Below are 15,877 nucleotides of genomic sequence, written 5' to 3'. Positions count from 1 at the left end.
ATACAAGCAGAAACAGGGCTTTGTCCTGGTCCCTCGGGTAGACACTACTCCCTGCGGGATGCCAGTGATAAACTGCCCTTGCTCCTGCTCCGTGTCTCAGTGTCTCTGTTCAGGATCCCCTACCATCTCCTGTTTCATTTTATCTTTGGGGCCATTGCCTTCCACACTATGAAGTACATTTTATTTTCCACCTTTATAAGTATATACCCTGACTGATTTTTCTGTAATGATTTGTCCAATCTTTGTTCAGGACATCAAGGACTGGGAAAGAAATCTCCTGAGACTTCATCTGATAACAATTTGATGGAATAACATTGTTGGATGGCTTACTTGTCTCAACAGCCTAAGTGATGTATGTTTATTAAAAATCTTCACAGCCACTTCCTCTCCTTCATAGGCTGCTCGATAAACGGATCCAAAACTTCCATCACCTTTAAGAGAAAAAAAAAATACACAAAGTATTTAAGTTTATCTTTTCAAACAGGAAAAGCATGTGAGTTTCATCTGTAGTAATTATCTCTGTTGCATAGGTGAGGAAGTATCAGACCCACTTGTTTCAGGGAGCCAAGCTCTTTCCATGTTCCCCCTTCCTTCTTAGGGCTCTACAAACGAAGACACCTGAAGATACTGTCTCCAGTCTTCTTGTTTTCCTGCTGTTATGTCCTGCCTGGTTGCACAGTTCCCTCAATAATCCCCGCTATGCAGAGAACCTCAAACTAACCCTGTCCACGCTGCCCCGTGAGTCCACACCTTGCTGCACGCTTCCAAACCGCCATCCTGCACCATGGACTACACTCACTACCTTTTCTCCAAATTAGGTTATATTTCAGCCTCTATCTAGCTGATAAAAACAAAATAAAATTCTTCCCAGGTCTTCTGGAGTTAAAATAAGGAAATTAATTCAGGTTTTTGCCCACACCCAGCCCTACAGCTCACGGGCAGGCCACGCTCCCTCTGTGCACACCTCTCTTTGAGTTCCCATACTGCACTCCTCTCTGCCCTTAGTGCCTCATGTAGGCTCACTCCCCGTGCACTCTCTCACCCACTAAATTAAATCCCCTAAAATTCTTCTTTGTGTCATCCTCCTGCTCACTGCCAAATGACTGCAAATGGCCTATTAAATCAAATACAGTTCAAATTTAGCCCTGAATTCCTTTTCCAGATCTTTTGCTTTGTTGTTTTGTTTTTTGTTCTGTGTCTCCTCTAGGTTTAAGTTCACTACTTTTCTTCCTACTGCTGGCTGACTGAACCTATCAAGAGTTTTTTACAAATACTAATGTCTGGGCTTAAAGATTCTTAGTCTTGAGAAATACTGGTTACAAGGATTTTTCTTTACTTTTTTCTCTCTCTTTTTTTTTGCACTCTCTTAACTCTCTCTCTCTTTAAACTAAGGCTGAGAACTGCTTTAGACAAACTGAAATAGCTGAAACACCCTGTACCTTCACGCTTTCAACCTGCATACCTTCAATCAGTGCCCTTTCTATGTCTTTCCTTCATGAGTTCTGCTGCCTCATCATCTCCAACTATGTAGAACTTAGCCTACAAGACCCAATACATATTGGGAGACCAAGACCATGATCAACCCTATGGATTACTGTTCTCTACTGACATACAGAAAATCTTATTCAAACGATATCTATGGTGCCCATATAGTACATTGAAACCAGGTAATTCAATGGATATAACAGAGTGAAAACAGAAAAGCTACAAGAAAATATAAACAGCTGGCCATAATGATGCATGCCTGTAATCTCAGCACTTGCTACAGCAGGAGAATAGCTGTGAGTTTGGGATCGGCCTGCTACATAGAAAGACCTTGTCTCTCAAAAAAATATTTAATACTCAAACTTGTGTTTTCTAAGGGCAAAACTATGCACCTATGGGAACTTTCTGTGTATTTTTTTAAATCTCCATAATACTCATATGTAAGCATACATTATTTTATGCTCAGAAGCAATGTGTGTTAAAAAATAAATTACTTGTATGTCTTGTATTTCTAATAGATTAGGTTTGGAGGAGTTTTTATTGCTGCTAAGTTTCGTATTTTGGTTTTCTTTTTGTTTTTGACACAGGAGTTTTGCTGTGGTCTGTGCTGGCTTCAAACACATGACCCTTGACCTCAGCCTCCCAAATAGCTGAAATTATAGGCACACACCAATATACTTGATGCTAAGAGATTCTAAGCATGTTAAAAGTACTATGTGCATCTTATCATTCTTGGTATCTCCCACCCTGTACCTCCAGCACTCACTCAATATTTTCCTTTAAACAGTTTTAATTAATATTGTTGGTGTGAAGTTGCAGATGGAAATGAAGGTTTCAGCAAGAGTTAAGTGTAAGAACAAGGGCTTTGTAAACAGGAGCAGGAAAAGAAAGCAATGAGAGGGAGAGATGGAAACTTAGGTAACAGACACGTTGCTTTGGTTTCCCTTAATCTGGATAGTTATCAACAATAAGGAAATGCTTACTACAGCAGACAGAAGAAACATATACAAGGAAAGAGATGAAAACTTCAGGTAGGAATGAAACCAGTGTTACATGAATACAGTGTATGGACTGTTGCATTCTCCAGGTGACCATAAAAAAAGCTTAAGAGTAAGGACTGCTTTGTGTACACATGACACTTTGGTAGGAAAAAACTGAAAGTAAGGAAACCTTTCTAGTCCTACCAAATCACGCTACTGAAGTCCCTGTCCACTATGGTTCCCTAGAAAAATAACACTTGGAAGAGGAAATGTACCTGTCTATATATGAATGAAAAAAAGCATAGCTGCTTCAAAGTAGATTTTTGTGCTAATGTTTCTGCATATACTGCTCAATAATCTGTCTTAATCTGAAACATGTATCAGTGCAGAACAAAGAAATATTTTGAGAAGCCATGGCTGACTAGGGGCTCCTTCAAAGAAAGGGTACACCATGTCTGTACCCTCAGAAAAATGAGTCTGGTTTAGTATTGGTTAAGATGTAGGATATGGCACTGACAATTTTGTATCTTTTTTTTTTTTGTCTTTTTCATTTTTATTGGTACCAGGGATCGAACTCACGACCGCCTGCTTGCAAGGCAGGTGCTTATGTCGCTGAGCTAAATCCCCAGCCCTGACAATTTTGTATCTTGTGTTAACCCACTATTCCTTTCTAGAGTTCCAAGGCAGTTGCATTATTCTAAACTTCCAAATCAATGCGAACAACATAAGATTTGTTTTTCTAGGTCATGTTCTAGATTTTGAAACATTTGGTTAATAGTACTATATTCTGATAGATTAGACAATAATGTACACATATGTATGTTTGTGCATGTGTGTATATAATTTGTATTTGCAAATTAAAAAAGAAAATTTTTAAGAAAACATACTTTACATAGAGGTAACCAGGGGGCTGAATAGATAGCGGTAGAGGCACTGTAAGCACCCTAGCATTTATCCTGGAGGTGGGAAGCCACAGAAGGACTCTGCAGAAAGATATGGTACGACACCACATATGCTGACTACTTCCTTCAAAAATTAATTATAATGTGTAAATCTTCTTAGCTTCTTAACTTTTGGAATTATTCTTTAAAACACCTTTTAAGCCACAAGAGCTAAGTACAATGAGAGAACAGAATGAGAATACTAGAATTTGATTACTATGACTTCGCCTTCCTTAGTGAACACCTAAAAATGCTACATGAATCCAGCAACCCCATCACACCCTATTGAAATTCACTGGTACAAAGCATGGTGCTAGCCAATAAGTATGAACTGTTCAGAACACCAGGAAACACTAACAACAAAGAATAGAACTTTGTTACCAATTTAAGGCTTACAATTTTTTAATTCCAAAGTATTTCATAAATATTTATGAGAACTCAGTGTTGCCTTGTGAATAATAAAACTGCTACCATGCCTATACAGAGGTGTTAGGCCTTATATTTTTGAGATGTGAAATGGCTATTTTGCTTTACTCAGCTCCAAGTCTCCTTATCTGCCTGATTCATCCCCAAGCAATTAGACCAAGCATAAGGGTGTGTTTCAACATATTTGTGCTTCCATGTAGTTTCTTCCTCATTTTAGTCCTAGTCTACATGAATGTGAAAAGCTAGGTCCAGATCTGTTACATATTATTACTTTAAAATATATCATTGCAAATGAAAACCATTATACCAACTATATGAAGACTCCATAAAGGTATGATTATGATACCTAAATTATATGAAGGAAACTACATCCTAATTTTTTTTTCTCAAACTTACAAAGATACTTACCTAAAAGGAATTCTGGAGCTTGCTCAAAGTCCAATTCATCATTATTCAAAATAATATTTCTAGGCAGGTCAGCCAAGATCAAGTCAGGAGCAATCTGAGATATAGGAATTGTGAGTCTTGGCTGATCTGGATTTACTAGGAGGTCTCCTGAGAAGTATAAAAGATTTAAAAATATATATAAGGATAAACACAAATTTGTGGGTTTGACTTACAAAACAATCACACATTTTCTACCATTTCTTATCACTCCTTTAGGGTTTATTTTTACCAACTTTAGACTTTTCTAGAAATTTTAAAGGTTTATTTAACATGAACATACTTAGAATTTTAAAACTCATTCCTAGGTTCATTCATTCAGTAATAAGACTCAGAACTGCCTCTGACTACATGGTATCTGCCTATGAAGTTATTTATTCTCTACTTTTGCCACATCTATAAATCAGATGTTGTAGTGGCTGACTGTGTCAATTTGGCACATTTAGAAGCTTACCTAAATCTGCTTAGCAATTCTATACTCTAGGGTATAAAAGACCCACCCTATGGTGGCTCATCTTCTGGATGGTATATAAAAGAAGGAAGGATGGATGAGATTCCATTCTTTGCAGGAACTGCATTCTTCACCTTTGGCTTGGACGTCATCTCCTGGCTTCCAGCGCAGACTCTTTGGGTCCTTCAGTCTTCTGCTGTAGACCCATCATGCTACTAATGCAGACTTGCATGGGACACTGCAGTGAACTCCAGACTTTGGAATGAATCCTTCGGCCTCTGGTCTGCAGACGCTCTGTACACTCTCATTTGACTCTGTGACTGACCATTGTTTCAATGTTTTCCCTAGCAAACCCTGACTAATACAGATGTCATATCACACAAATGTTCCCTGTTTGTTATTGTATTTTGATCTTTTTAACAATTTTATGAGATTGGTTTGCTTTCACAGACAAAGTTTTGTTACTCAAAGGGCCAGCATTCAAATTCTCAAATTCAGAACACAAGATCTTACTAGTAAGAAATACATCTTTCTGAACTGATATTGTAATTGAACATACTATCTTTTAACTCATCCTTTATGGATAAGGATAATTTTAACTTATAAAAGTCACTTCACAAATAGTGAAGGATCACTTAAAAATATTTGTAAGCTGAATACCTTCTTCAGCTTTCTTCATCAGATCATCAAGTAAGATCTTTTGATGCTCTTCACCATCGTTAAAACTATATAATGCCCATTTCTTCAACAGAGTTTCTCCTTCACCACAAATATCAATCTCCAGTAGCCCAGGAAACCATTCTTCCATGAGAGAATCAATGTGGTCCACAACTTGTCCCAAAAGAATACAGCCTGCATAATTCAAAGAAAAGCCCAAAGAAGAGAAATTGAGAAGTTGTATTGTGTTATGTTGTGTTGTGGGCTGTTCTTAAACTCTTGCACTTAAGTGATCCTTCTGTTTCAGCTGGGACAACCACATGCTACCTCACCACTCCCAACTCTGGAAAGGCTTTTTTTAAAATTGAGATTTCTTTAGTGGTATGATTTGAAGTTTTGAATTATTTTTCTTACCTTTTCTACAAGAAGGAACTGTAATTTTTAAGAAACTCTCTTGCTGATTGTCTAAGACCTCAGATCCTACCAGACAATAAGCTTCAGGAGACCAATTCAAGTAGATGCCCTGTCGCCAGTACATTCTGTTTGGGCGAAGTGCTCGTTCTGAAAGTTTAAATGGATCCAAATGGATTCATTAATTTTAACCTCTACATAAAGGAAAAATCCACTGCCTACCCCAAAAGTAATTGCAATACAAACAGATTTGTTTTGAAGGAGAGTATTAGGTCATTTATGACACAGACCGTCATTCATATCTCTATAATTATTACATGAAATAATTGTTCCTTGATTTTTCAATAAAATTAATGCTCATAGATTACCTAAGATACAATTCAGATTCATGCTAGTAAGGAGTTTAACGTTATTAATATGTGAATCAAACAGAATCATAAATAAGTTTGTATAATTTTTAATAGTTATAACCATATTATGTTAAAGGTCATTCCTAAACTTTGTAATGCATGGTAACTCTCTGTTAATTCCAAGCAAGATAACATTTATTTCAGAAACCAACAGCACCTGTATTAACCACTCTTAAAAACAAAAAATGGTATTGTTTTGGAATATTAAGACATTTCTTTATTCTGGAACAAAAAGCTAGCATTCACTATCCACACTCATTTTTTTTGTTCTCTTCTGTAAATCTCTCAGGTATTCAGCAACAAAACCGAGATACAATCATCCATACCCTAGTGGGCTAGATCCTGTAACAGTTGTTGAATAAAAGTTCTCTCATCATGCAGCGGTCACTTCTTTTTCTCTTGGTACGTACGTGTGTGTGTGTATGTGTGTGTGTGTGTGTGTGTGTGTGTGTCTGTGTGTGTGTGTATTAAAGACCTCTAGAAATCACACCTTTTAAAATTATTGCTTCTTTTCTTCTGTGGCTTGGAAAGCAAGACATCCTTATTTGTTGGAAATGAGTCAAAAACAGGAACAAATGGGCCTGGGTAAGGAGCTGAAGCATTTTCTTCCAAATAAAATGCATGACTTTAGGTGTGCCTCTGTATCTTTATATGGACTACTTTGAGGCTTTGTAGGTTTATTTTCTAACTCACTAGCCTCTCAAACAAGTAAATATACTATTTTTTCTTCCCTAAATTCTCTAGTAGTGCCTTCATTAAATACATACCTCTTCCTGAAAGCATGTAAGGTGAAATTTCAAGTAACCGATTGATTAATCTTGACCAAAATCCCATGGGAAAATATGGCATCTCATATAGTCGAATGATAATTTCAGAGTTCTCACAGTGGGGAAGCTCTATCACAGGTCTGTGGTCAGACAAACTAAAAAGAAAAGAATGCTGTTTATCTATCACTCAAGAAACACCTAATCATACTGATCGAAGTGCATTACTTTTGAAATAAGTAACAATTCTAAGAAAATCTACTTTTGTTAGTAATATTTTTTGGTATATGTTGTCATTTACACATGAAAAATTCAATGTCCACTTAATCAATTCAAATGTGTGCTCCAGTGTAGTAAATTCATGAAGTTTTTTTAGTAATCCTAAGTATGCTAATAAATTGTTGCAATTAGTTATACACAGACAAATAATAAGATTGTATAAAAATTGAAAAACTATGTCTTAGACAAAAGTGTTATATCTGCTTTTATATTTGGCTGTCATCTATCACTTAATATAATTTGCATTTCGAACTTCATGTTACTTTATAATACATCCTAGTTGCTTACAAAGAAATAAAAACATTTCTACAATACACGGGTAAAACTTAGGCCTGCATTGTGATGTCATAAGTTCTTTCAAAAGTGTTGAAAGCTCACTACTGTATTTCCCAAGAACTTCCCTAATATTGCTTTCTCATTGTCACATTATACATACATACATACACCGTGCACATGCATATACACATATGCATATTCTTCATGATTTATCTTTCTTAAATAATTTTAGTGGTAGGCCAAACAAAAATCACATAGATTAAGAATGCCATTTACTGTATCTTTTAAGTGTCAAGTGCAATGTTTTCATTAAAAGTACATGTTGTACTTAGTAAAAAAAAAGTCTACAAAACCAAGTATAAATATTTATCACATCTATTATACCTCAAAGTTATTTTAACAATTAAAACAATATACAATGAATTACCATGAAGAAATTAAATTTTTAAAATTTATTTTACCTGCTTGGAACCAGTAAGTATTCTTCTCCTGTTGGCAAGGCAATCTGAAATTTTTCTAGGAGTTTAAAATATTGTGTCATGTAGTTCTTTGGAAATCTCCTCTTCTTTGAAAGAAATCTTTCCACATCTCTACGTGAAATGATTCCCTTAGGATATTTTGGAGAGCCTTCCACTTTTACTGTCAGAATCTGAAAGATTTGAACTCATAAATAATCACTAGGATTCATCTTCTGAAATGTTTCAAATTTATATCTCTTTGCTCACTGAAAGTGATGGGAACAATTTGTCCAGTACAACACAATATCTAATTTCCCTAGCAGCTGGGTCACCTAGAAGCCCAGCAGGACATCCATTCTCTGAAAACATTTGTTAAATTGAGGGACTGCATTCAGATCAGAATTCATCAGGATTCTCAGAAAACAGTGATTCTCAAGATTTCCCTACCTCCAATTAACAGACCAATCCATTAGGTCACATTTATATTGCAGTCTCATCACTGAAATGAGAGACAGAAACTGTAATCCAGTCTGTTACTACTATAGGTTTGCAGTGGAAATATTACTTGATATTTATATAATAGGAGAGGGTTTTCATCACAAGGAGGAGAGGCATTTTGCTGGATTACATTTGCAGTTTGGCCAACAAGTCTGGGGTGAGGCTTCAGAACCCGCTCTTTTAAAACCAACCTAGATGATTCTAGCACACAGACCTTATTCTGAGTTCTGACTGCCATAACAGTTAAGAATCTGACCTTGGATCAGAAGAACCTAGGTTCAAATCCAGGATCTGCTACTAGCTATGTGACTTTGGTAAACATACTTGACTTCTTGAAGGCAGTTTCCCTCTCTAGAAAATGAGATTATAAAAGTGTCTACCTCTTTAATTGCTGTAAGAATGAAAAAAATAAGTGTAAATCATGCAAAGACTATAGGAAAATTTTAGCATATAGTAAGCCCTTATGTATTAGGCATGTATCTATCGTAATTTATATTATCCTGTAAAATAATCCTAGCACAAGAATACTATCTTTTCTTTTCTTGGTAGCCTTCCACCATAAAAGATGCCAACCACTGTGCCATAAGGAAGTCCCAACTTAACCACATGGAAATGACCCAATTCTACCAAAAATGAGAGTGTGGCCTCCTTGGATTTACCAGGCTGGCTCCATGCATAAAGCCAAGCGCACAAACCACGCCAACAGTGTGTGAAGGAGACCGCTCAGCTGAACACAGTCCACCCAACGAAGAGCGAGAAATAATAAATTATTAATGTTTTTAGCCTCCAAGTTTGGGGGTAGCTTCTTATACAGCAATAAAATCTGAAATACTATTTTAATTTTATTGCCTTTAAAAAGTTTCTTAATTTTCCTTCAAACAAATTGTATGACTAACTTATGCCTTTAGTTTAGGAGTTCCCAAATTCCTTATATTTCTCCCCTGTATTTTTATCAAGATTAAACTGCTATCGAAGCTTGTTAATGCTCCACCTGATTAATTCATTAGGTCTCTTTCATATTTCCTCTATCACAGTTAAATGAGTTACGCAAACTTCCCCTTCCTTGACTCAATCTTCTTTAATAAGTTCAGTGACCTGACAGCTCAGGGCACAGAGAAAGTAGGTGGGATCATTAGAGTTTCTGCACCGTGAAATTATTCCTGCCCTGGACTTGATGATTCATGGAGGGTGAATGCCCCTATTTATTTTGGCTGATGGGTGTCAGACAAGTCTTGTTGTCACTTGGTTATTTATAGCTTTCATTCCCTTTAAGCCTAAGTGAAAATGACATTATATTTCAATTTATCAGCATAAATAAAAATGATGCGCATCTTGCATTTAAGTTATTTTACTGATGTTTTAAATTTCTTTCAAAATAACTTTGAGTTACTCAAATTCTTGATTTAATTTTCATTTAAATTAGGATGTCAATACTATAACTGTGCTAATGAGAACTTTAAAGTTTCGACTTAATTACTCCATAGATTTCAGAAATTTTGTTCATAGTGAAAATCTTCTTTTGTTCTAAAAGGATGCATCTGATCCAGAACTCTTAATTCTACTGTGTAAGTTCACCATAATATCAACATTGTGTACAATGCCAAATATTTCAGTCACATGGAAACATCATTTTGGGAGGCAATTTTAGCCTTTTCTTTCCTATTAGGGTTTCTGCTGTGCTGTACAAGAAATGTTGCAGGATATATTCAAAAGACCCTTTGCAGCATGTATCTTTCTATGTGTAGTTTTTATTTGACTGCAGTCCCGACACACTTGCCAACACCACATTGCTACATCATTATAGTTTTGAAGTTTTTTAATTTCCTAAAATAATATACTTTAAATTACCACATAAATCAAAAACAAAATTAGTCAACATTCACCACTCACACTGAACTAGGAAGGCAAGATAGAAGAAAGCATTTCACTACAATAATTATAATAAAAGCTTAAAATGAAAAGAAATATTAGAAAGCTGGTAAGTGAAAAAAATTTAAATACAGGCCAAGTTGACTCTAGAACATGTGCTCTTGACCACATTATGTTACTGGCTCCATGATTTAATAAATGAGTAAAATCCCACTTCTATGGCACATCTTAAGGATAAAAATCTAATTTACAATATCTACCAAAATAGTAGCAATTGATAATCACAATTAAATTCCAATGACAGTAATGGTTCACTATGCTCTCAAGTGCCATGGGAGAGGATTTACCTCAACTGCATTCCCTCTTCAAAATGTACTCCTCGTTATCCTTAAATAGAATTCAGGAGCTAGTATGCAAGATTATTAGAGGAAATTCAATTAGTATTATGGTTTAATTGGATGAGACATTTCTATTATATAAATATATAATCACTTCAGGCATTAGGAGCCACATGCAAAACCAAAAATTGTACTTATCAACACAATAACTGCTGGTGGATACACACACTGGAGGTGCCTTCTCTGAGCTCACCTTGGTTCATGATTACAGGAGACATCGTGATTCTCAGTGGGGATGAGTTTGTACCCCTGCACCACTTGGTAATGTGCAGACACATTTTTACTTGTAGTAATGAGGAAGATACACCTAGCATCTAAAAAACACAGGCTGAAAATTCTGTTACCACTCTAAAATGTATAATAATGAACTACGTGCACACTGCTAAACTTGAAAAATCCTAAACTAGTGTGCTCTGCTCGAGTGGTTTTCATAGTAATTTTGTAGGGAAGGATTATTATATGCAATTAACATGGACTCATTGATAATGGACCAGCACCTTGACAAGAAATCATTCTCCCATGTGCAGAAAATGATTCCATAATTCAGAAAAGATATTCATAATTGCCACCACTTGAAGTTTTAAAAAGTGTAGGCTTATGGAGCTCAGACCATTTCACCTAAGAATAAAAAATCTCCTTCATGTTATCTAGGTCGAGGTTTCATGGACTCATCAGCTCAAGTTTTTCATATGTGTTTGTCCCTCAGATGTTCACATTAAACTAATTTAAGGTAATAACCAAATCAAAGAAAGGATCAGGATCTAAAAAAGTAGCACAGAAGATGTTCATATGTGGCTTGGAAAGAAAGACATGAAAGTCAATTTCACGGTATCTTCTCTTCTTACACAAAGCTCTTTAAGCATTCTTCTATGTGCAGGATTGCACAGTTCACCATATCTACAATAGGGGCTGCCCTAACTAAATATACAAATGCCAAAATTCTCAGTGTTCTGAATCCCATCTTTGTTCCTCTCCAAGCACAAAGCCAGGCCCCCAAAATGTAAGACACTAACCTGTGCCATGACTTTACAAAGCCACTTGGGTTCCACAAAATATAAGTCACTTAACTGCAATGCAGGGTCTTGAAAATGAAGAAGAACTCCTGTAATAAAAAATCATCAAACAGTAAAACATGGAATCTGGAACACAAAAGTAGCAAAAAGCTTTAGAGCAAATCTAGTTCAACTACTTCTCCTTCTAGAAGATGGACCTAGTGGCAGAATGGGGACCAGTTCCTACACCTCCTAGATCCCTAGATATAATATGCTAATGTTATAAAGAAATATCTTTGAACTATACAGACAACCCTATAGAAGAATGTTTGAGATATTGGCATGCACTGATGATCAGGCATTCACACACACAAAAAGCAGAGAAATTCATAATTTTCATGACACTTTCTAAAGGTATCCTATAAAAACACACCTTATTTTCAATACAGTTAAGAAATAACATATCTCACCATAGCTGAATTACAATAGAGGCAAAAGGAAATAGATTATAATCCACCTGAAGACATTTTCCATACTATAGAATGCAGGGATCAAAAACAGCCATTTATTCTAGTATTAAACAGCCATTTATTCTGGTATTAAAAATCAACTCACACTTTTACCGAGGTGATACTGATTAAGGACACAATTGGTACTGCAGTTTGGTTTAAGAGTTTTTACTAAGGGATCAATAAGTGATGCGCCAGTCAGGAGCTGTATCATCTCAGACAATTATCAGCTCTACATGGCCCAGTCAAATCATCACAATAATTCTCCTGATGGGACAAAAATAACTTTCACATGCACTAAATCCATTTGATACTGTGAAAGGATCTGGCTCTACTAAAAGCTCACTATCTTCTGAATAGCAAAACCATGCTCTAAAATCGACATTTTAACTCCTGCTCACTGACTACATTGTCCTTAGATGATTTCTAAATGTATTTGCTTATGACATGATGTAGGATTCAACCTGATGATATTTCAAAAATGGGAAAAATCAGGGGCCTGTTTAAGAATTTTATAGACATCTTTTAAATTTTCACTACAGATTCTATACAAGATTCAGACACAGGTACACATTTACAACCAAGTTTTGGAAAAAAGCAAGATGAAGCAGACACACAAACCTGATTCGTTTAGGAAGTGAACAGCATGAGTAAGCTCATTTTCATCTAATTGCAGCTGATTTTCCTTTACCAGTTGTAACAATCTTTTCCGGTCAATTACAGGAAATTCAATTGGCACATTTTTGCGCTCTGTTAAAACGATTTTCTCGAGTTCTACGTAGCAATCTGGAATTAGCTGCCCCACAACAGGCTGATCCCTGATCTATGAAATTATAATGATAAGTTGTTAATGTCTATGTTAATTATGCATTTGTCAGGTGGTGGGTAAATTTGGTGCTAAGTTTTAACACAAATGACTACGTTATTCAGAAATTTATTTTTAATGAAGTCAAAATATCAGATAAAGCTCTCTGAATTGTAATTAATAGAGGGTGAAATTGAAATAAGTATAGACACAGAGGCACATCTGGAAATTTCAAATGAAATATCATAAAAATATTTATCTAATTATCCAAAAATTTCACGGCAAATACTAATATAAATCTCTCACCATAAAAATATTTTCCATTTTCCAAAACATTAAGTTCATATGTAACAGACATATTAACATAAGATATTACTATTACAAGATACTTCTAGATATCTTTTATTAGATAAAACTACACCCAAAGGTAAAACATCACATCTTGTACGCTAGAAAACTGTAAGTAAATATAACCTGGAGACACAAAATATTTACTCAAGTATGTTTTCTCATGAAATCTTGAAGTTGGAAAAATGAAAAATCATCTAAATACCAATAATTCTAACATACAAGGATGATCACTGATCTGTCCCACTTTGAACCTAATCACTATCAATTGAAATAAGATTTTAGAAGAATGACTTTAAAATGAAAAAGTCTATAATAAACATATTTTCCAAACTTGTTTTTCCTGTGAAAAGTTTTACACAGAAATGCAACTCTTACAATAGTAATCAAAATACCTTCAAGAACCACCAGATGGCAAACTCTCCTTATTTCTGGATCCCTGAAAATTACATATCTTTCTTGCCTGACAGAACCTAGGAGCACTGTTACTTAAATTCTTAAGCCTATTACAAATAGAAACTGAATCTTATTCCCACACACAGGAGCACAAAAATTTAACTTACTATCTTCCCATATGTAAGCCTCAACCTTCAGTTCTATTTACCTGCAAACAATCACTCAAAAACACTGCTTTCATATATCTCCCTCGCCCCAGAAAATTAAATATAATTGAGCTACAATCCACTTTTCATAATTCTCTTCTTTACTATTTACAAATTCAGATAAAACAGAAATTTAATTTGAAGAGGATGTCTTAACCCAGGTTAAAAAAAAAACCTCACACGTAGAAGTAAACTCTGAAGCGTCACACAAAGCAATTCAAATGGAAGGGGATAAATCTCACATGGCTGAGTCACAGGGCCAGGGAAGATGCCTGCTCTTCCCTAACAGACTGGTTAGGATTGAAAGGGGTATGGTTGGCACTGATCACAGTTTTGTCCTGCATCTCCTTATCTCCTTTAGCCTGATTATCCGCTGAGGATTAGGCTAGTCAAAGCAACACAACAATATCCTTTTATTCTAAAAAAAATCTGTGAAGACATGTTTATGAGTACAGGGAAAGATTCAAGATGAGCATGATAAAAAGATGATCTCTAGCAAACCAAAAACTGCTATAGGAAGACAGAGCAATGACTAAGGGAAGAAAGAATAGGCACATTTTAGCAGCTCACTGGCCCTGGGTCTTCTCAGAGTCCCCACTCTGCAAAATAGTCCAGTGGGTTTTCAAACAGATATTTCAGAATGATGCATCCATTAGCTGTACACCTTTCATTAAATAAACTCTCATTTCTCAAAGCAGTTTTCCTCCCTGCATAGAGCTGTCTTCAAAGTTTCTTTATAAAGCCAGAAGGAACCTTTTATTGATTGATAGTGATACCTTGCTATCAGACAAAAGCAGTAGAAATGCAGCTTAATGAACTGACCACTTCATCTGCAGACTTTGCTTTAATTAAATTTAGGCTTTTTGCAAAACAAGTTAATCCTCCAAAGAGATCTTTAAAAAACTGCCATACCTGCTTTGACAGCAATGACAAAATGGACAACTATTAAAAAATTCTAAGTAGCAACAAAGTTCTTTACAGGTACATACTTTGGAGAAAATTATCTAGATACAAAGATTAATGGCATGAATGAATTTTGTGTATTTGTTTTTTAAAAAGTGGTATTAATCACACATCCCAAAAGAGAGTAGGAAAATTTTCAAGTACATGATGCCATTTTTACAAAATACCACACTACCAATCCACCACCAATAAGGCCCTTTTAGTAACCATAATAAATGTGTTTTGAAAGGTACAAGAACATTCTCTCCTTGGACACCACAAAGACCAATAGTACATTTTAAAATGGTTCACTGGGTTTTGGATATGAGCATAGTCTGTGGTAATGGAAGAGAACTAAGCTAACTAAAAAACATGAAATTATAAGCAGCGAAACCATATAATTTATCATCTAAACTGGAATGCTTTTGAAATGGAGCAGGGCACTATTATTAAGTATGCTGGAACTGCCCATGCTAGGCAGGACTTTACTAAACCATGATTGTGATCATTAGTTCTGATGAGTTCAACCAACTGAAACTACATGGAACACACCATGATGTCCACCATTTTTAACCAGCAGAGTGTCTTCCATCAGAGTTTACACTATGCTCCCACCAGAGTGCAGGAAAGACAGCTTCCTGCAAGCATTTCAAAACTATTTTCTCTGATGGCTGCTGACTTGGGTGTTTTATAAATATTTGACTTAGCACAAGAGAACTCTGGAAATTTAAAACACAAGTCCTAGAAATGTAAATGCCTAGTTTGTATGACTTAAGTAACTATTCACACATTTCTGAAAGCTAAATTAATGGTTTCAACAGCTAAATAGAAGTTGTCTCACAATATCAAGGGAAGAAACTGGAATAGGAATCATAGGGCAAAGAGACATGAATGGGTTTTCAGAAGGGTATAAAATAGAACCCCCCCCCAAA

The 15,877-nt window shown here is 35.6% G+C and overlaps 1 protein-coding gene across 1 annotated transcript in view; it reads right to left on the bottom strand.

Moving 5' to 3' along the window:
* Positions 1-15,877, bottom strand: part of Lrrk2 (leucine rich repeat kinase 2) — a 134,914-nt gene that overhangs the window by 37,393 nt on the left and 81,644 nt on the right. Inside the window, exons 32-39 of the mRNA XM_063254555.1 lie at positions 12,870-13,071; positions 11,761-11,849; positions 7,986-8,173; positions 6,973-7,127; positions 5,799-5,945; positions 5,388-5,579; positions 4,241-4,387; positions 331-431 (exon numbers count right to left, since the gene is read on the bottom strand). Coding sequence (XP_063110625.1) covers positions 331-431; positions 4,241-4,387; positions 5,388-5,579; positions 5,799-5,945; positions 6,973-7,127; positions 7,986-8,173; positions 11,761-11,849; positions 12,870-13,071 — 1,221 coding nt within the window. The remainder of the gene's footprint in view (positions 1-330; positions 432-4,240; positions 4,388-5,387; positions 5,580-5,798; positions 5,946-6,972; positions 7,128-7,985; positions 8,174-11,760; positions 11,850-12,869; positions 13,072-15,877) is intronic.

This window comes from Cavia porcellus, unplaced genomic scaffold (genome assembly GCF_034190915.1).
Source record: "Cavia porcellus strain 051 isolate PalLab524CR breed Dunkin Hartley unplaced genomic scaffold, mCavPor4.1 scaffold_8, whole genome shotgun sequence".
In the NCBI taxonomy this organism is placed as follows: Eukaryota; Metazoa; Chordata; class Mammalia; order Rodentia; family Caviidae; genus Cavia; species Cavia porcellus.
Note: the sequence above shows the minus strand (reverse complement) of the source record. Positions and strands in the feature narration are given on the sequence as shown.